At 38.8% G+C, this 20072-nt stretch overlaps 1 protein-coding gene across 4 annotated transcripts; it reads right to left on the bottom strand.

The window, feature by feature from the left end:
• Positions 1-1100: 1100 nt before the first annotated feature.
• LOC141402132 (uncharacterized) lies at positions 1101-19900 on the bottom strand. 4 transcript variants are annotated; one of them, XM_073982845.1, is made up of 6 exons: positions 18210-19900; positions 17909-18129; positions 10275-10450; positions 9956-10202; positions 4195-4339; positions 1101-4135 (listed from the first exon to the last, which is right to left on the bottom strand). In XM_073982845.1, the coding sequence occupies exons 1-6, from the start codon at positions 19013-19015 to the stop codon at positions 2158-2160; spliced, it is 3573 nt and encodes a 1190-aa protein (XP_073838946.1). In that variant the 5' UTR covers positions 19016-19900; the 3' UTR covers positions 1101-2157. The 4 variants fall into 4 exon arrangements, with proteins under 4 accessions (XP_073838946.1, XP_073838945.1, XP_073838947.1 ...); XM_073982844.1 differs by having other exon boundaries at positions 1170-4135; positions 4195-4342; XM_073982846.1 differs by lacking the exons at positions 17909-18129; positions 18210-19900 and adding an exon at positions 10539-10996 and having other exon boundaries at positions 1170-4135; positions 4195-4342.
• Between the last annotated feature and the right edge of the window lie 172 nt (positions 19901-20072).

Consider the following 20072-nt stretch of genomic DNA (forward strand, 5'->3'; position numbering starts at 1 on the left):
TTTGTATGTAAGTAGTTATGTGAGGCATAAATTCATATTTATGAATGCATATGTATGTATATATAACAATATATTTTGTAAATAATAAATATAAACAATTATTGATATTAAAATATATTTACTAAGTAAAAAGGATGGCGAACAATGTACGATTGGACTGATTTTGTTGTTGATTTAAATATATTTAAAGTTGGCAGTTGTTATAGTTGAGGAATTTTAATAAATATATGTAAATATTTCATTATATTTTATTATGTTCTCGGAGAGGGTTTACTTGGTGAGCCAATGGAAGAAACTGTCAATCCTGACTTTCTCATTTTATTAATTTTACTTAGAAGTATGAACGGAAGCCTGTAATCATACAAACAAATTTCCACGAAATTTATTCGTTTTGGATAAAACAAAATTCTGTTGATAAAGAAATTTTCAATTTCAGTAGGGAATGTAAACATTTATGGCAAACAAAATCAAGTACACAGAAAAAATTTTCTCGATTTTCCGGCCATAAAAAAATTGTCATATTGACGAAATTCAATAAAATTATTTGATCACAAAGTAAAAATAAATGTATTTTATAAAATATTTCACACATTGACTAAAATATTTGTCGATTTTTTTATATTGAACTGATAAAATATTTCACATATTGACAAAAATATGTATCAAAATATTCCAAATTTTGAATCAGCATTCAGTGGTTGTTAGAATAGCTACCAATAAACTTAGGGTTATAACTTTTTTTGCAATTTTTGCAAATATCAAAAATACCACAGCATAGCCGCGTAGAGCACGAAAAATTACTATGAAATACGGCGTCAACAACATTTTTTTATCGATTGAAAAAAATGTATTCAACAATTTAAATTTTTTATCAAGAAAATATTTTGTTTTTATCAAGCACAATGTGGAATATTTTGATAAATATTTTTGTCAATATGTGAAATATTTTATCAGTTGTATTTCTACTTTGTGTTCAAATAATTTTGTCGAATTTTGTCAATATGGAAATTTTTTTAACGCCGGAAAATCGATAAATTTTTGATTGAATCTTTGATTTTTTTATCAAAAGGCTAAAATTTTTTTCTGTGTATATCAAGGTGGGGACATTCATGAAAAAGGAATTAGTTTGAAACTAAAAATATTTTATTTTCAATAACAACAGTAGAGGAACTTATAATAGAGAAGAAAGTGGCATTCAAATGAGAAAACTTAAAGACCTTTTTTCTGAGAGAGTGAGAATATTAATCTTTAGATTCTAACAATAAGTGCATTTGACAACTTTTCCAGATAAATATTCACTAATTTGTTTGAGACATTAAACAAATTTCTAAAAAAGTTAATATAAATTTGTTATCATCCTTGTCATAATACACCACAAAATGTTACATGAACTTTATTAGCTCTAAAAATGTTTGAAACATTTCCTTTTTATTATATAAAGATATATTTCAATGTCGGATGCTTAAAGTTATCAATTTTTTACAACTAACAGCGTATTAAGCAAATATTTGCATGCATTTCTACAGCAAAACGTTCAAAGTTATCTGTTTCACAACTATCATAAGCTCTCTCTCAATTTGGTCTTTGTGTTGGACTAAAACGGTGATGCTCAAATATGCTGTACATTAGTCTCTCTGAGAGAGCCTTCCCTTTGCTAAACCACTGCAGATGAGAATAAAGGGAACGTATGTTGTTGTTGTAGTCACGTTAACGTATATGGGTGATCTTGGCTGATCTAAAACATCTCTGCTGAAATTTTTACCTCATAAATCAGGGGTGCTCAGAATAGTTGGTGTATAAGTAGTTGTAAGACGCTCTCACCATTGCTAAGTAATGGCATATCGGAGATATAGAGAGAATACGTGTGGTTGGTGAAGCGAGCACCAATGCCATAAATTCTCTTTCAGTTTTTGTAGAAACACAAATAAATAAGTAAATATTTTGACTATTTTTCTAACTTTTTAAAGTTCAAAAAAGAACGAAACATCAAAAGACTTCCAAAAATCGATTTTTCCTAATTTCTCTTTCTCTAAAACGTCTTAAACTTTCCGAAATTTCTTCCTTGATTACCTCTCTCCCTCTCATGCTGTCATTATTTTTAATATCCCCCTCTCATTAACAATCCGATTCCAGTTGTTTTCAAACAAAAACCTCATTTCATAAACGATTTCGATCGCTGTTACTATTATCCGACCATTCACGATCACTGTTATCTTTACGTGATGGTTTTTGTGGCGTTCGGGGTTTATTATTGCCCACTGTGGCATTCCTTGTCACATTACGATTCACCACTGACGACGTTGTCTGTTGTTGCGGTTGTATCGCCACTGTAGGCGGCTGTTGATCATCAATTACTTCGTAATGAGCTTCGGTGAGATTTTTCGTTGAACGACGGTGGGCTTCTAAACTTTGCGATTCCGATGAATAGGGATATGATGCCACAAAATTGGTCGGTGTTGTCTTACCCGGCTGGTTGGTGATATCGGCAAAATCATTCAATTGGTTGAGTTTTTGACCACAGGGTGTCATAGGCGAGAGATCGGTGAATTCAGTCTTTGCCTCCGATTCAACGGAACACATACTCTGGCAAGAGGGATCTTTGGGAATGTGAGATTCCTTATTGGCACCACCACCGCCACCCAATATTTTCAAATTTTCCACAAAACCATCATTGCCATGGGTGTTTTGAGGGAAAGGAAGACGACTGCGTATGGAATTCTCACGTGGCCCAAACCGCTGGGCCAAATAATCTTCATTAGTACTGCTGCTACTACAATTGCTAAGTTGATGCTGATGGTGATGATGAGCGTGGGTGTGGGGATGTGAGTGAGTATGATTACCATTGGGGGGAGGTATTAATGTTCTCTGCGATGCCCTGGTATCCTCATAATAGTGATCATTCTTCACCGACATATTGCAACAGCTGCTGACATCGGCAAAATAGACCTCTGATTCGGTGGGATCACTGTTTTCACCGGTTTGTTGCTCCATTTGTTGGGCAGCCGTGTTGGTGGACTCACAGCTATTCTGGAAAGCAGAATTCTCAACTCCACATTTATTGAGTTGTTGTGGATTCTGTTGCTGGGCTTGCTGTTGCATATCATCCGCCAATATTTGAGGTTCATGATATTCTTGCTCCTCTTCGCCATTGCCACATCCAGCATTGGTGGAGAACACCTGTTGCACATTTACCCGCTGAGCACTTTGTGAATTTGGTCCTATACTTTTATTACCAGGATCCATTCGTTTTTTAATCTTGCGTGTGGGTAAGGTATTGGAGAATCGATCACGTTCCCTTAAATTGCTTCCACAATCACTGTCGGATGGTGTATTTTCATATTCCACTTTTGATTTGAAATTTCCCACACTACCCACAGTGGATGCATTCGATCTGGCAATGGAGTTTTGTTGACAACAATTGGAAGCACCTGGCTGTTCCATAAACCCGGTATTAGATGGTTCGGTGATGTTTTGATTAACCATTGCCACCACATTGGACTGATTGCCATTCGAATTGTTGACAGAATGATGATGTGGTGGTTGAATGTATTGGTAATAACCTCTTCTTGCTGGACTATTGGGGTCACTGTACGGTGGAGGAGGTCCCCAAACACCATAGGGTAAATTGCCAGAAAGTACATTAAATTGTTGGGGGTTACCATTGGCCACCGCATTGACATCCTCATTTAAGGTATTGGCGGCCAGAACATTGCTATTTGAGAAGCCATATTGTGAGTCAGGACTTGAGGGAGTTTGTCGAAAACGTGAATTTGGATCCGGTGAACTACGTTGCCACCAACGATTCCAACTCCAACCACTACCTCTACCCCGTCCAGTTGTAATTTCATGACGCCGACAGGTATTGGTTAGGCCCATTAAATCATCACCCCCAGGATTGGGGGAATAGAAGTTTCCCGGCGGCTGTGTTGACCAGAAACGTGGTTCACTACTTTCATCCCAGGGATAGGCGGCTGTTTGTAGCGGTACCTGCCTATGGGCATGACACTGTTCACAACAACGACAACCATGGGGAGCAGCGGCAGCTGCTATATTTTGTGGTGGCATTTGTGGGCGTGTGTAGAGCGAACGGCAACGTAATTCCAATTGTTCCCAATACATTTTTTTGCGTTCGTGACTGAAAGAATGTTCGAAAATTAGAAAGGCATGGATGACGATGATTTGTTTTCTACTTACCTCAGCAATTGATAGACCAGCATACAGCTGAACACAGCAACGAGTACCCCGGCAACGGATAAACCAAATATTGCCCTTAAACAGGAGTATAATGAACCATGTACGACACCACAATCCGACAAAGAGTCGAAAACCAAACGAACACCTTCTGAAATAGGAAGTTAAGATTTAAAAAAGGATACATTTGAAGAATAGTTAGGTTCCCAGCAGAAAATTGGGATCCGTTGGTCATTACGTAACCAATTACAATGAAATGTAAACAAAAATAACTACTACAAACACCCCAGGCGGGACGCCTTACTATGTTATGAGTACGTTGGCACAAAGCGTGTGTCCGACTACAAATCCTAGGGTTGCGTGTTCAACGCTCACCGTCAGTACGCGAGTTTTTTTGTTAACATAATAAAGAAACAGATGGCGGTGCATATGTAAGCGTTTAAACCAGAGTGAGGCAGAGAACATTTTTGGGTCTCTCTTGTGCTCTCAATGAGCGTAAATTTGTTGTTGTTCACAACGTGTTAGCATCTACACGGGCTGTGAGCGATAACAAATTTACGCTCACTTAGAGCACATGGGCTCTCTTGTGAGTCACAATGCCTTCCCCTGGTTTAAACAACCCTTAATGTTCGTACGCGTGGCTGAGAGCGAAATAAAATGAAATAAAAAAAGCTCGACTCCAACGAGAAATTAATTAAAAATAAAGATCAGATGTTGGTGCACAAGTAAGCGTTTAAACAACCCTTAGTGTTCGTAGGCGTTGTCGAATGTGTAGTGAGTTCGGCTACAAATCAGAAGTTCGCATGATCAAATCCAGGAGAGAGCGAAAAAAATAAAAAGTTTGTTGAAATTGAAGAGAAATTACATCCCAACTGCTCTAAAAATAAATTTGTTTTAGCTTATTTTTCAACTTCTATTGGCCAGAGAATAAATAGTTATTTTAATGGTCATACAATAACTTGTAACTAGTGGGACATGCCTTTGTTAAAATAATGGATTAGTAGGGGGTTTAGTAAGTAGTTAAGACTACTAAAAAGGACTATAACAACCCATTATTTAGCAAGGATTATTTTTGCTGGGTTTAGGTGGAGACTTTTAAAGTGGCTTTTAATATGTTTAAGGTAGTTCGTATATCCCTTTGCTATGTGGGAAGATATTCTTAAAGTGCTTCGCTTTGTCAACGGCTAGATACCCTCAGCACATGACTGTACAAAAAATCATTAACTGCAATAGCGGACTTAAATGTACTAGGGCAAGATGTTTTGTTTGATTTATTGCGTAAATTTTTAGGCAATAGGGGGGAAGGTATCTTAAACAGTAAGTCTAATTATACGACTGACAGACCCAATCAGTACCATAACAGACCATAAACCTTCTTATACTGCAAGAATAACACTAGGGCGCGGTTTTTTGGAGCAGTCGCACCATTATCGAGAGGAGTATGGGGAATAAAATTATAGCAGTGTCACAAAGACTACAAAAACTATAATACGAAAGGTGTATGAAGGAGTGACCCTAAGTATTGACCCACGTCGGCGCCATGTCTCAGGAAGTACTGGTTTCTCTAATCCAAAGAAAACAAGTGAGCAAAGGCTATAGTCGGGATGGGGCCGACCATGTGATACCCTACACCACTACCCCTGTGCATAAGCTTTGCACTGGTAAACATTTTTTTAGGGAATATAATCCGACTGCCACAAAAATAATATGCCTCTTTCTCTCTGAGACCACCATAAGCAACCACCTGTAGCTTGATTGCAACAAATGGAAGAATTGGGTGCATTATCGACTATTGTGGTATCTCCCTTGTTTGACTACCTTCGCCAACCTGCTTTACACCAATGTAAAGATAATATTTTCTTCTTCCATTGAAAGGCTTTGCCGTTGAAATACCACTACTAGAAGCCGATATATTCACAAAGAATAAAACTTTGAATTTGTCTCCAAATGAGTTTTTCCCCATTCCGAACCCTAAATATTATCCGACTATCACCAAAATCAATAGGCTTCTTCTTCTGTGGGGCCCCCATCAACATCCGTGACGATCCGATCAAAATTGCGACCTGTAGCGTGATTACAAGGTTAAGATGGACAGACGGACGGACGGACTGACGGACGGACGGACACACATAGCCAGATCGACTCAGCTCGTCGAGACATTCATTTTGGTATATATAAGTATGGGTCTACGACCATTATTTACCATATAAAACCAACTTATAATACCCTCCCCACATAGTGGTGTAGGGTATAATTATAATGATGAAGTTTTGATCGCAGGGACTATTAGCTATTAAACTTTCACCTCGATCCGAGAAGTGACCTAAAACTGGATTATAGCTCAAAAGTGTTGAACTTTGGCAGAGGAGGTACCTGAAGGAATGAAAGGAAGTACGGTCGTTGTAATTTGAATCACAAAGATTACCTTCGATGAAAACTTTAAAACAAGCCTCGAACTGCCCTTGAACTGCACTCAAGCAAACATTTTGAACTTTTGTGTATCTCAAATACCGATAGGAGTGTGTCCGTATAGTCCTTCTACGAACTTGATTTCAGTTTAAGAGAAACATTGCGAGGTGCAGGAGTTTCGCCAATGTCAGGTACTCCTGTACTAATAGTTATCGCGAACTTGTCAGGAAACATGGAATTTCCTAAGAAAAGCATTATATCGCTATAAACATTACCATAAGAAGTGAATACGGTAAAAAATTTCAAAATTATCATCGAACAGCCCTTGAACTGAATTTAAGCGAAAATGTTGAACTTCTGTGAAGGAGGAACACAAAGTTGTGGTCCGATATATACCATCTTGGGACTCCAAATCGGATACCCAATTCGTAAGATATCGAGCTCATCAATAGACGTAGTTGGTGCCGACCAGGTCTTTGACCATTATCTCAGGAAGTATTGACTTATCCCAAAAAAATATACCATCGTGGAACGAGTGGACAACAACAGAAAAATCTAAATCACCCGAGAGCTGGTCTTAAGTTGCACTTCTGCTAAAGATTTTGAAATTTTGTGTGTCAGGTACCCGAAAGTGTTAAACGATATACTGCATATTCGATCCACGAACAGCCCTTGAACAGCTTTTAAGCGATAATGTTGAACTTCTCTGAGGTAGGTAACCGAAAGTGTTCTCCGATATATACCTTCTTGGGACTCCAAATTGGATACTCGATTCGTAAGTTATCGAGCTCATCAGTCAACTTAGTGGGTGCCGACAGGGTTCGAACTTACAATTCTAACGAGAAATGTTGAAAACAGAACGAAGCCAATCTTCGAAATGGACCTAATTTTGTACAATATATTATGGGTGGTGCTCAGGATATGGAAAGAACATTTTTCAAAACTGTTGGTACCCAATAACAGCGAAGACGACGAAGATACAAGAGACCCAATCCTAGAAGATGGTATTGAATGTATACCGCTCAGCCAAGGTGAGGTAAAGACAGCAATAAATCGGCTGAAGAATAATAAGGCACCAGGAGCCGGGTTACCAGCCGTGCTGTTCAAAACCGGAGGCGACACGCTGATAAGGTGTATTCATCAGCTAGTTAGCACCATCTGGCAGGAAGAACCTGAGTCTCCTGTGCCCCGTCCACAAGAAAGGAGATAATACTATTTGCTCTAACTATAGGGGCATAAGTCTACTCCCTATTGCCTACAAGATCGTGTCAGGGATATTGTGCGAACGACTAAAGCCTATGGTCAACGAGATAATTGGACCATACCAATGCGGCTTTAGACCTGGCAAGTCCACCATTGACCAGATATTTACCCTGCGGCAAATCCTGGAGAAGACCCAAGAGATGCAGATCGACACCTACCACTTTTTTGTCGTTTATAAAGCAGCCTTCGACAGCCCGCTGCGTTCAAAGGTATTCCAAGCCATGTCTGAATTTGGTACCCCGGCCAAGCTCATCCGGCTTTGTAAAATGACTTTAACTGACACGAAATCCTCAGTTAAAATAGGAAAGAACCTCTCCGAAGAGTTTTGTACCAAAAGAGGTTTCAGGCAAGGAGACAGCCTTTCGTGTGATCTCTTCAACATTCTGCTGGAAAAGGTTATACGAGATGCAAACGTCAAAAGAAGTGGCACAATCTACACCAATAGCCACATGTTACTTGCTTATGCTGATGATATAGACATCATGGGACCATCAGTAAAAGAAGTAACTGATACCTTTATGAAGGTCGAAGGAGAATCTGCTAAAGTGGGTCTGGCGGTAAACGGTGAGAAGATGGTGTCGACGCGCAATGCGTAAATTGAGCTCGGACCAACTGTGGAAGTTGGTTCCTATAATTTTGAGGTAGTAAAAGACTTCGTCTACCTCGGCACCTCCGTAAACACAACAAACGAAATCAGTTGTGAAAAAAGATGAATTGTATTGGCCAACAGATGCTACTTTGGTTTAAGTAAGCAGTTTAAAAACAAAACCACATCTTGTCAAACAAAAACAACGCTCTACAAAACACTGATACTAGCCGTGCTGATATATGACTCCGAAGCCTGGGTACTTGCGCAAGCAGACATGGCAGTTCTTGGTGTGTTTGAGAGAAAAATTCTTCGAAAGATCTACGGACGAATCTGCGTCGACGGTGAATATCGACGTCGCATGAACGACAAGCTGTATCTGCTATACAACGACATCAATATAGTTAAACGTTCGAGTTGCAGCGATTGCGTTGGCTAGGCCATATCATAAGAATGGGCGAAGATGAACCCGCTAAAAAGGCGTATAAATACGAACCGCTTGGCGGTGCACGCAGAATTGGCAGGCCAAGGAACAGATTGCGCAAACAAGTGGATGAAGAGATGAAAAGGCGCGGTATTCCAGACTGCGAAGCAACAAATAGAGAGAATTGGAGATATTTTCTTAGTTCGGCCTATGGAACAAATGTTCTGTAATAGGCCAGCTAAGTAAGTAATATTATGGGTGGCAGGGTTTGGACCAAATCGCCTGATACATTCGAGAATTATTGTTCACACAGAGGGACAGGGCTAAATAGACGCCACATGAGACATGAGGCACATTGTTGATCTATCAAAGTGTATATATCCTCGATAATCTAAAGGCTGAGGATTTAACAACAGTTAAATTTATCCGGACCGAACTTAAAAAACTCGCACCATAGGAGAAACCAGAATCCTCGACATTATGAAAAAGTTTATGTAAAATAAAAAATATGCGTGGTGCTATCTTAAACTTTTCTGAATGCATGCTTTCTCCCCTTGATGACCGGATTCGTTTGAATCCTAACGCGATAACAGCGGATAAATCGATATGGCTATATCTACCCAGAAATGTATATTTATACTTTATGGTGTCAAATATGATTGTTGATGATGGTGCTTCTCTGACTAACTATGGATTAGGGAATTAAGGAATAGTTCTGTTCCTTTGGAAGGCACCGTTCGGCTTGCACCAGAACATCGGTGGTGGCAAATCCCCTCAGTGTAATGCTGGCTTACATTTCCTGAGTGTTTCAGGCATGAAAAACTTATCTACAAGTGCTATCGTAAGGCGCGCCATTCGGACTCGGTCACAAAGTGTAGGTTCAATATCATTGAGCCAATATAAATCGGCGTGTATGTTCTGTTACTTTACGTGCACGAATCTTCAAATTTTAATGCTTTTTACCCCAAAAGTTTTCCGATATTTCCCATAGTTTCCAACTTGCACTACTTTGCCATTTTAAAAAGTAAGGGATCAGACCGAATGTAATTGTTTTACACCCCCTTTATAATTGAAATACATACCTTTATCCACACGATCGACTTGAGATTCAATCATATCCGAATAACAGGTGCACGTTCTTGTCTTTTGGGCATATTCACATTCTCGCAAAGCTTGCAAACGGCTCATGTGTAAAACTGTGGTGGTAACGGTGACCAATGCACACGTCAAAGCTGAAATTAGGCCACAGGCTCCGGATAATTTAATTAAATAGCTATAACGATTGCGTCTGCGAGCCAGGCTCATTACACAAAGACCAGTTAAAATCAACTAAAATGAGAAAAATTAAAATTATTTTGATGTTTTAAGTTAGGCATACAAATCTAACACAACACTACTTACCAAAGTGGCAGGCACAAACGTGGGTACAGTTTCGAAATTTCCCACCGTTATGGTGTATGAATGTAACAGGAAGTAAACGCCTAAAAACAATAGGCCCAATATACAAGAGAAACCACCGCAAACCAAACACCAAACCACATACTTTTTTATCACCATACCAGGACGTCCTCGGGCAGCTATAAAAAGGATTAAACGAACAAATGAATATTATTGTAATAAAATCTCCAATGCATTCATTGTGTTGATAAATGTCAAAGGTCTAACTTAGAGGATAACCGCCATGTACTGCTGCATCACGTACTAGACCCCTGTGATGGGCATTTGGCTGTTGTGGCATCCATTGGCAGGTGGTAGGTGGTGGCATGCTGTATTGCATGAATTGCATTACGGGATAACCATGCATTTTGTGTTGTAAATGTCAAGGATTTTTTGGCCACGAAAACAACAAAAAATTGCCACTGGATTGTAGGGAAGCGATGTAGGGTTTCTTCACAAAATTCAACACTTTCTTCTTCTTCTTATTCTTGTTGCAATAGATGTTGAAACTAATTCTTCACAATGTCTCCGTTCGTTCCATTTTTCCTTAATTTACTTTCTGAATTTTTCTAATTTTTTCCATTCAATCACTACTCTCTGCTGTATCTATCTATCCTCCTGTCATGGAATTTTGCTTGCGTTTAGTTTAGTCGAGATATAACACAAAATTCCTTCACTACTCTAACATTTGTATCTTCTTGTCATCCCTTCTCTCTATCTTTCACATCACATCGTCATCATCATCCCCCCTTTACTTTAGAAGAGCTTTTGAAGCCAACGACTACTGACTGGTTGGCAGTATGTTGGCCTTTAACTGCTACCCACACATTTGACTTCGAAAGCTTTGCGGTTGATGTCAGTTAACATAATAATTTATGTGAAAGCTTTATGGACAACATTAACATAACTTTTTGGTACTTGGTTTTTGTAGGGCGCATGTACGGAAGCAGGGTTCGAAATGCTGTGTAGAGGAATTTCTACAAAGTAGGGTATTATTTAAACTGGTGCTTTATAAAATTAATTGGTTCCCGTATATAATCCTCGCAAAAATTCAATATTTTTATACATTTTTATTGGGTAAAAATTGTAAAAAATAACTAATTTAACCGGAAAAATATTTCTTGGATTAATTTGAGATAATTCTTTGTATTTATTCAGAGAATTATCAAGATTTCATCCCGGCGAAGGGGGTGATATACGTATAAAACAGGAATTATTCATTTCAATATATTTGTTTTTATATTGACTGAACTTAAACTTTTAGAAAACTAGAGGGCTTGTAGTATTTGCCTGATATATTCGAAAATCCTAAATTGGACTGTACATCTATAGGAGGGATTGTTCAAGGCACATTACTTTGGGCGCCAAACAGGTTATGCGTACATGTTTTGAAAATTCTTAATATTATTAAGTGGAATTATGAGAGGAGTTATGTAGGGGGTGAAGATACGAAGCAACGGTCCTGCTCTGTTTTAAGATGGCAAAGCTCAGGACAAGGACCACTCCGTGGTGTCACCTGGGAAACTACTTTCAATACCCATTAAAGGTAGTGAGCTAACATGTGAAGTACGTTCACACATAAGAAGAATAAACACATGGTTTGGACTTTGGGCTAGTAACCCACCCATGTTAATGGAAACTTATTATGAAATAACAAAGAAGAAGAACCACAAATACCTCTTAAGTTGACGACCCGCGGAAACGTTTTAAGGACCATAATCTGGGAATCAGCACCTGGAATGTCAGGACAGAAGGTGTCGCCTTACAAGAAGTGAGATGGAATTGGGCCGACGTAAAGATCACAAATGTTGAATTATTATAACTCGAAGACTAAAAACCTGGTCTCCAAATTCACTTCTGTAGATAAGAAAATTGCCACAATCCGTTTAAAATTTAAGTTAATTAACATCAGCCTCACTTGCGACCTCGTACCGATCGAAGGGTAAAATTAACAGACCAAGGATATATTCTACGAGCATCTAAATAGAGAATACGACCGTTGCTCTTGCCATGACATTAAGATTGTTCTAGGAGATTTCAATGCAAAAAATTGGAAGAAAATATCTTTAGCCGGCAAGTTCAGCCTTCATGAGGTATCACCCGATTCCGGAATGAGATATTCCAGCTGCAAAAACATTTTTGTGAGCAGCAAAAGTTTGCAACACATCGACATGGACAAGGCCACTTGGAGCCAAGTGAGCCCAAATGGAACAAGTGAGCCAAGGCTATAGTCGGATCGGTGCCGACTATGTGATACCCTACACCACTACCCCTGTTCATAAGCTTTAGACTAATAAAATTCAAAATATTAAAATTGGGATAGCTTAGCGCCTTTGCTCTGAATGTCTTCATTAACACAGGTCAAATTTTTGAAACGAATTTAAGTGCATCGACAGTACAACCCAAATAAAAAATGGAAAAGTGGGACGTATGCCAACCATCAATAGGCTTCTTTCTCTGTTAGACTAACATCAACCCCCAAAATTTCGTGAGGATCCGATCAAAATTTTGTAGAGTGTTTGCACAAAAATGGAAAAAGGGATGCATTACCGACTATTTCGATATCTCTGTTGTTTGACCACCTATGACAACCTACTTCACATCGTTGTAAAGGTGATATTTTCTACTTTCCTTGCCAGATTTTGCTTTCGATATACCTCCTACAGAAGGGAGATATTAACTTTGCAAAAAAAAAACGTTGATCTTTTTTCCAAATATTTTTTTTTCACATTCCGACCCCTGAATAATGTCCGACCATTATCAAAAATTAAAAGGTTTTTTCCTCTGTGGGACCCACAATAACGCCCAAAATTTCGTGACGATCCAATTAAAATTGCGACCTGTAGCGTGTTTTCCAAAAAAGTGGAAAAAGGGGATGTATTGCCGACTATTGCATATCTCCGTTATTTGGATACCTACGCCAACCTGCTTTACATCATTGTAATGATGGGATTTTTTACTTTCATTGTCAGACTTTGCTTTTGGAAGTTCCCGAACCAAAGCTGTGATATTCGTCATTATTATTAAAATCGCAAAAATGAAAAGTTGTGTTCCACCACATAAAACTCCGAGGTACGATCATTTCCATTACTCTATTTCGAGCATTTTGACTCCCAATTTTTTTCAACAAAGATTACTCGCGAGCGCTGTCACATAAAACAAAAGAGTGGAGACTAAACTTCTTGTAAAACTCGTACTCTTCGAGTACTTCCACTCGCAAGTAAAATCGAGCAAATCGGTGCTCTGGTTAGATGTCTGATCGAGGAGCGAACATCGAGTCGTACCATTTCCTGGCAGCAGCCAAGGTACGCACTCGCCTTAATGCTTCGGAAAAAGTGCGATCTAACACAGGACGGAAGTTGGATGTCGGGAAGCTGTAAACACAACATATAGCACAAGCTTACTCCGCTCCACATATCCACATGATGGAAGACTGCATTCATTGGCCCTATAATGTGGAAGCGAAGTACCAAAGAATAGTCCACTCCCTTTAAACCACCGCAAAATCTATACTTGGGTTCAAAAAACCACCACCTAAAAATCCATCCATCCAGCATAATGATAAGAAGGAAAAATAGCGGTAGAAAGGCAGAGAGAAAAACTTATTTCAGAAGAAACAAGTAAGAAAGTATCAGTCAGCTTTGTCGACAGAGATATACCCTCAGCCTATGTGAATTGAAACTCTCATCTACGGACAGATCGAATATATTTAGGGTCTTTTCAGAATTTTGTGGCACTTTTTGGACATTTGAACTTGGAGGTGATACTTGGTGGAGATACTGAAAGGATTGGACCGACATAGTCCATTATGGAAATGGATCTTATTTTAAGTGTCATACCTATCTCGCGCCCCTGGTCATTTCAGTGGGCCATCGTATAACTTTTGGACCAGTATGCCAGGAAGCATGAACTTGTCCACGGACCACAACGAACTGGATTGGTATACATTTCCAAAGGATCTTCGAACATACCCTAAATTGCATTAGACAGAAATGTTCAACTTTTGTGGGGGAGGTACCATAAGGAAAGGGCCAATATGGGCCATTTTAGAAGATAAACAAAATTTGGACAAAATTGGACCAAATTGGTTGCCCCGTTCTAGAGTTATCGTGCATACCATTTTAGTGCAATTTTTTAAATATGGGGAAATACCGGAATTTGTGGACCGATATTGCCCATCTTCGAAGTGAAACTAAGTTTGGACAAAATATGACGAAGGCCAAATTTTGGAACGAATCGGTTGATCAGTTCGAGAGCTATCGTGCTCTGCAGCCACTACATATGGTGCCATAGGGTTTACACCTTTCGGGCTGTGTTTTACACCTTTCGGGTTGTTTTCTCAAGAAGTATGGACTTGCCCTGGAAGGAATGGACCGATATAGCCCATCTTCGAACTTAAACTAAGTTTGGAAAATATATTACGAAAGCCAAATTGTGGGCCGAATCGGTTGATCCGTTCGAGAGTTATCGTGCTCTCCAGCCAGCCAGTCAGACAGACGGTCATGGCTAAATCAACTCCAAATTGTCTGAAACGGATTTCGTCCAAACATACTTGGGGTCTAAAACCATTATTTCGGTGAGGCATATTTTGCCCGTATGAAAGTGTATATATGTACCTTCGTTAGCATAAATACTTAGGGTGTAAAAAGATGGGGCAGGAAGAACTTGAGCGTGGAAATCTCCGAATGTTCAGGAGTTAAAATGAAGTCCGAATATTTTACCATAGTGCAAAATATCAGATTTATGGGTATGGTGCAGGCATATGATCCTGCAAAGATGATGGAGAGAATCTGGTAACGTACTGAAGATCTGGAAGGAGCATTTTACCATTGAGTGCCCAAGTGAGATAATGAGAGCAATTAGTCGTCCGAAGAGCAATAACGAACTGTTCAAGACCGGTGGCGTTATATGCATCAGTTGATTAGCACAATTTGGCTTTCGGAATCCCATACCCAACCATAGGAACCTTGGCCTGCTTTGCTCCGTGCACAAGAATGGAGACAAGACCATTTGTGTCAAGTACAGAAACATAAATCTCCTGCCCATCACATGTGAAGTGCTATTGAGCATATTGTGTGAACGTGTAAAACCTATGGGCAATGCAACCTATGGGTCATACCAATGCGGTTCCAGAGCTGGCAAATCTACAATAGACAAAATCTTCACTGTACGCCAAACCCTAGAGAAGACCTATGAATAACAGATCAAAACACAACACCTGTTGGTCGAGAATGAAGGCACTTTTATATGCAAAACCTCTCGTCAAACAAAAATCGAACACTACCAGAAACTGATACTATCCGCACATACCCAGCAAAAATTCCGATCCATTAGTCATTATGTAACCCATTACAAAATAATGTAACAAGTTTAAACTACTTACTAAGTAATGAGTACGGTGGCTCAGAGCGTGTGTGTCCGACTACAAATTCTAGGGTTGTGTGTTCAACGTTCATCGTCGGCACTGGAGTTTTTTGTTAACAAAATAAAGAACAGATGATGGTCCACATGTAAGCATCTAAACAACACTTACGAGTAATATTCGTACGCGTGGCACACAAATCAGACGTTCGCGTGATCAAACCCAGCGGAGAGCGATATAAAATAAAAATATGAAGTGTGTTGAAATTGAAAACAAATTCCACCTCAACTGTTTTAAAAATAGAACATATGGAAACATTGTGGCGTTTTTTTTATTGGGATCACGTTTGCAATTTTGTTTTTTTTTTCAAAATAGTCTGGCTTAATCCCATTGTTGTTGTTTTAATATTTTAAAACAACTAGTTTATTAGTGGAAAAGATTTGGCATTGTTCGCCAAGGGGTAAGGCAGGGAATACTATAGTTTCGATCCACGCCACTGGATCTCATCAGTTCCCTTGTTTCTTGTTTGTGGATATTCTCCACCGAAGTTATTTTTCAATAACTTCTTCAACAAGAAACTTTTTATACCCAAACATCAATCGTCAGCTCGAAGTATAAAGGTAAGCAAAGAAAAAAGTTCAATGAGAAGTTTTTCCTTGGCAACCTCACACAACTCCGACGAAAGTGTCTGCGAAAAAAATTCAAACCTCTTCCACTAGTATGTGTCATCGAATTTCAACGAATGCACACACCAACATTTGGTTGGTCTGCATTACAGCAAAAACAACACATCGTGTCAGTGTCTTCAATTAGAAACATTGTGGCGTTTTTTTATTGGGATAGCATTTGCAATTTTGTTTTTTTTCAAAACAAGGGGACTGATGAGATCCAGTGGCGTGGATCGAAACTATAGTATTCCCTGCCTTACCCCTTGGCGAACAATGCCAAATCTTTTCCACTAATAAACTAGTTGTTTTAAAAGATTAAAACAACAACAATGGGATTAAGCCAGACTATAGAACATATGTTTTTAGTTTATTTTTCAACTTCTAGTGGCCATAGAATAACTACTCATTCTAGTGGTTATGCAATAACTAGTTATTCAGAGTCATATGCCCTTGTTAAAATGCGTCAACTACATTCAAGGCAACTATGGAAGTTGGCACATACAATTTTGAGGTAGTTAACGACTTAATTTACCTAGGCACTGCCATTAATAGAACAAACAACATCAATTCTGAAATAAGGAGATGAATAATATTGGCAAATATACCCAGCAAAAATACTCATTACAAGACCCCCTACTAATCCATTATTTTAACAAGGGCATGTCGCGCGATATAAGCAGTTATTTTTGGCCATTTATATAAGTAGTTACTAAAAGTCATCACTACTTTTCTAGCTACATATTTAAGTGGTCAAAAAATAACTACATATTTAGCGCGACATGTCCTTGTTAAAATAATGGATTAGTAGGGGGTTTTGTAATGAGAATTTTTGCCGGTTATGCTACTTTGGACTAAGTAAGCAGTTTAGAAACAAAGTCATGTCTCATTAAACAAAAATCACACTCTTCAATAATACATGATAATACATGTTCTAATGTAAGGCTTCAAAGCATGGGTGCTTGCGCAAGCAGGGAAGACAGTGTGTTCGAAGAAAAATTCTCCCCGTTGTCGGTAAATATCGGCGTCGAATGGATAACGTAGTATAAAGTATTGGGCTACAACGATTGCGTTGGCTTAGTCATGTTATAAGAATCAAGGACGATGTCCCAACTAAAAAGGTGCATATGAACAAGAGCGATAAGGCGGTAAACGTTTCCTAATTTTCAGTGGATTCCTAATTTTTAAATGTACCTCTTAGGTCATAACAGGTCAACTCGAAAGAGAATTAATTCGCGAAAGCTAGTAAGTCAAGATTAGGCCAAGAGTTCGATTAAAAAGAACAGGTGAAAGATGGCATCGATGGCCCTGGTATCCCCTCAAACTGTGCGCAAGCAGAGCAACCCAAGTAAGTTCAATTATGGAATTGTTACGCCAGATTGGCCTATAGGGCTAGCATTGGGTCTCTGATTGTGTTCTATATGGGTCCTCCGCCACTTATTTACACTTTCTTACTTGTTTCAGCCATATCTTATTCCCATATAATATCTATATGACCACTGATTTCTTTGTAGTTGAGGAACAAAAAAACCCCCTGATAACCCACTTTTCATGTGTCAACATCTACTCACCATTCAATGAACCCGTTGCCGTCTTCGGTCTCGGTGGCGGTCTGGGTGGTAAAGGCGGTCTCAGATCTGAATTACCACCCGGTACACCATTTGTTTCCTTCAAACACGCTTCTGTTATGGCCTCAGCATCACCATCACAATAAATATCAATATTATTGGCATTGTGATAATTCAAATCATCCGCTATGGAGGAACTTTTATGCGGCAGGCCACAAGATTTCCTTTTGGAAATGGAAGAAAATATAAACAAATCAACAATAAAATCCAATTCAAATGCAAACAAACGCCATCCAAAACATACTTATTTTTATTGCGTTCACAACGCTTCACCGTGCTGCTGTTATTATCCGATTCACTGACAGTAATCTCATCGGCGGTCAGCATAGCTTCGGATAAAACAAATTGTTTCATTTGATCTTTGCGGTTGGGTGAGGACGCTGATGTAAGATCTTCGTTATCAATCGATGTGGCGTCCCTAATTGCATTGCCTTTGCCACCCCCACCACCGCCGCATGTACACTCTAAATCACAATCACAGCTGGAGGCTTGCGACTTGAGTATTTTGGGGGAATTATCCAATAAATTTTCATTTAGAGATTCCGTCATTTTTAAGGCCTGATATGAATGATTGAGCAATGAAGTTTCGGATTGCGACTTTTGTGGCAAATCGGAACTGTTATTTATGGTGGGGGGTTCGGAACTGCTATTGCTGCCACTGGCTTGTCGGTGGACAATAACCGCCGCATCAATGCTATTTTGATGGGAATGTAATCCTCGATTTGTGTTGTTGTTCTTATTTGGTGAGTGTTGGGAGTTTTGTGACATTTGTTGTTGCTGTTGGTGTTGCAGCATCTGCTGTTGTTGTTGCTGTTGCATGGCTGTGCCACAGGAACAGCTACATTGGCAGGTGGCTTGCAATACGGGATTTGCATATTGATTGATGGCGGGTTGCTGATAGTACTGTATGTAATGGTATTGGTGCGAGGGGGGATAGATAACATTTTCCACTGTACTACTGGCCAGCGAGGGATTGAGTGAAGCTCTTTTCATAGCATTTGTGGGTACATTGATGGGTTTCCGTTCTGCTATTGAATTTTCCACTTCCATGTTGTAATTCCTCCGACCATGAACTCTTTGCGTTTTTTTGTTTTATTTTTTGTTGATTAATACAATTTTAACACGCACATTTACACTTCCACATACATATTTATGAAGCTAAGCAATTTAATGGAAATTTTCTTTTTCCTCACTGCCGAACTGCAGCAGGGAATCCAAACGAAGGAAGATGCAACATTTCCTGGAGTTGGCTAAACGTATTTATTTTTCTGTTTAAAATTTTCAATCTTGGGAGTTTAGTAGTGCATATTTGTTGATTATGTTGTTGTTGTTGCAGGTTAGTTGATTGGTTGGGGTTCTTTTGTCGACAACTCCAGGCAATGGCTGGCTGACTGGCTTAAGAAGAGCCAACAACAGAGGCTGTTGTTAAACCGGTTTCATGTGGCTCCCTTTGGAAGCCTGATCGCTTGTTTGAGAAACAATTGTTAAATGAAATTTATTACAAATCCATAGGAACTCTTCAAGAAATTCACAATAATTTTCAGAATTATTTTATGCTCAACACAATACAAATAAACAAAAATTCACACACTCAACAATTATTTTTAATTGGACACTATTATGCGATCTTCGGCGATCTCCACTAATTTTATTAATCATTTGTCATGAGCATTCATTTATTTATTTCTTCATTCTTCATCCATTTTGTGTGTTGTTTAGTTTACTGAGGCTTGTTTTTTTCACTCCATTTCTTTAGCTTTTATTTGTTTGTATCTGCTTTTCCATCATCTTCTTGTTGGTGTTTCATCCAAAAGATACGTGGTTTGTTGTTGTTTTTTTTTAGTATCCACATCCAACAACACCGTTCTGTGTTGATAAAAACAAAAGAAGTAAACGCGTTTTGTAAAAATTTTGAATAAAAAAGTACCGCTCCGAACAAATATACCGCGCAATGTCAACACAAACACAACTCTTAAGCAACTGGTTCGTTCCCACACTAACCAAATATTACACCTAACCGACGTAATCGTTATTCACTCACTCCCAAGCAGAGCCAACAAACAAAATATTCTTAAGATACAAAATAAATTTCATTATTGATCGAACA

Source organism: Musca autumnalis, unplaced genomic scaffold (assembly GCF_047663935.1).
Source record: "Musca autumnalis isolate F117 unplaced genomic scaffold, ASM4766393v1 scaffold_4, whole genome shotgun sequence".
NCBI classification, from domain to species: domain Eukaryota; kingdom Metazoa; phylum Arthropoda; class Insecta; order Diptera; family Muscidae; genus Musca; species Musca autumnalis.

Coding starts and splice junctions, on each gene's coding strand:
- LOC141402132 (XM_073982844.1), bottom strand. CDS start 19,015: ATGGAAGTGGAAAATTCAATAGCAGAACGGAAACCCATCAATGTACCC. Junction 10,451..17,908: donor GGCAACGGGTTCATTGAATG/GTGAGTAGATGT, acceptor TCCTTTTTATAG/CTGCCCGAGGACGTCCTGGT. Junction 4,343..9,955: donor AGTCGATCGTGTGGATAAAG/GTATGTATTTCA, acceptor TTCCTATTTCAG/AAGGTGTTCGTTTGGTTTTC.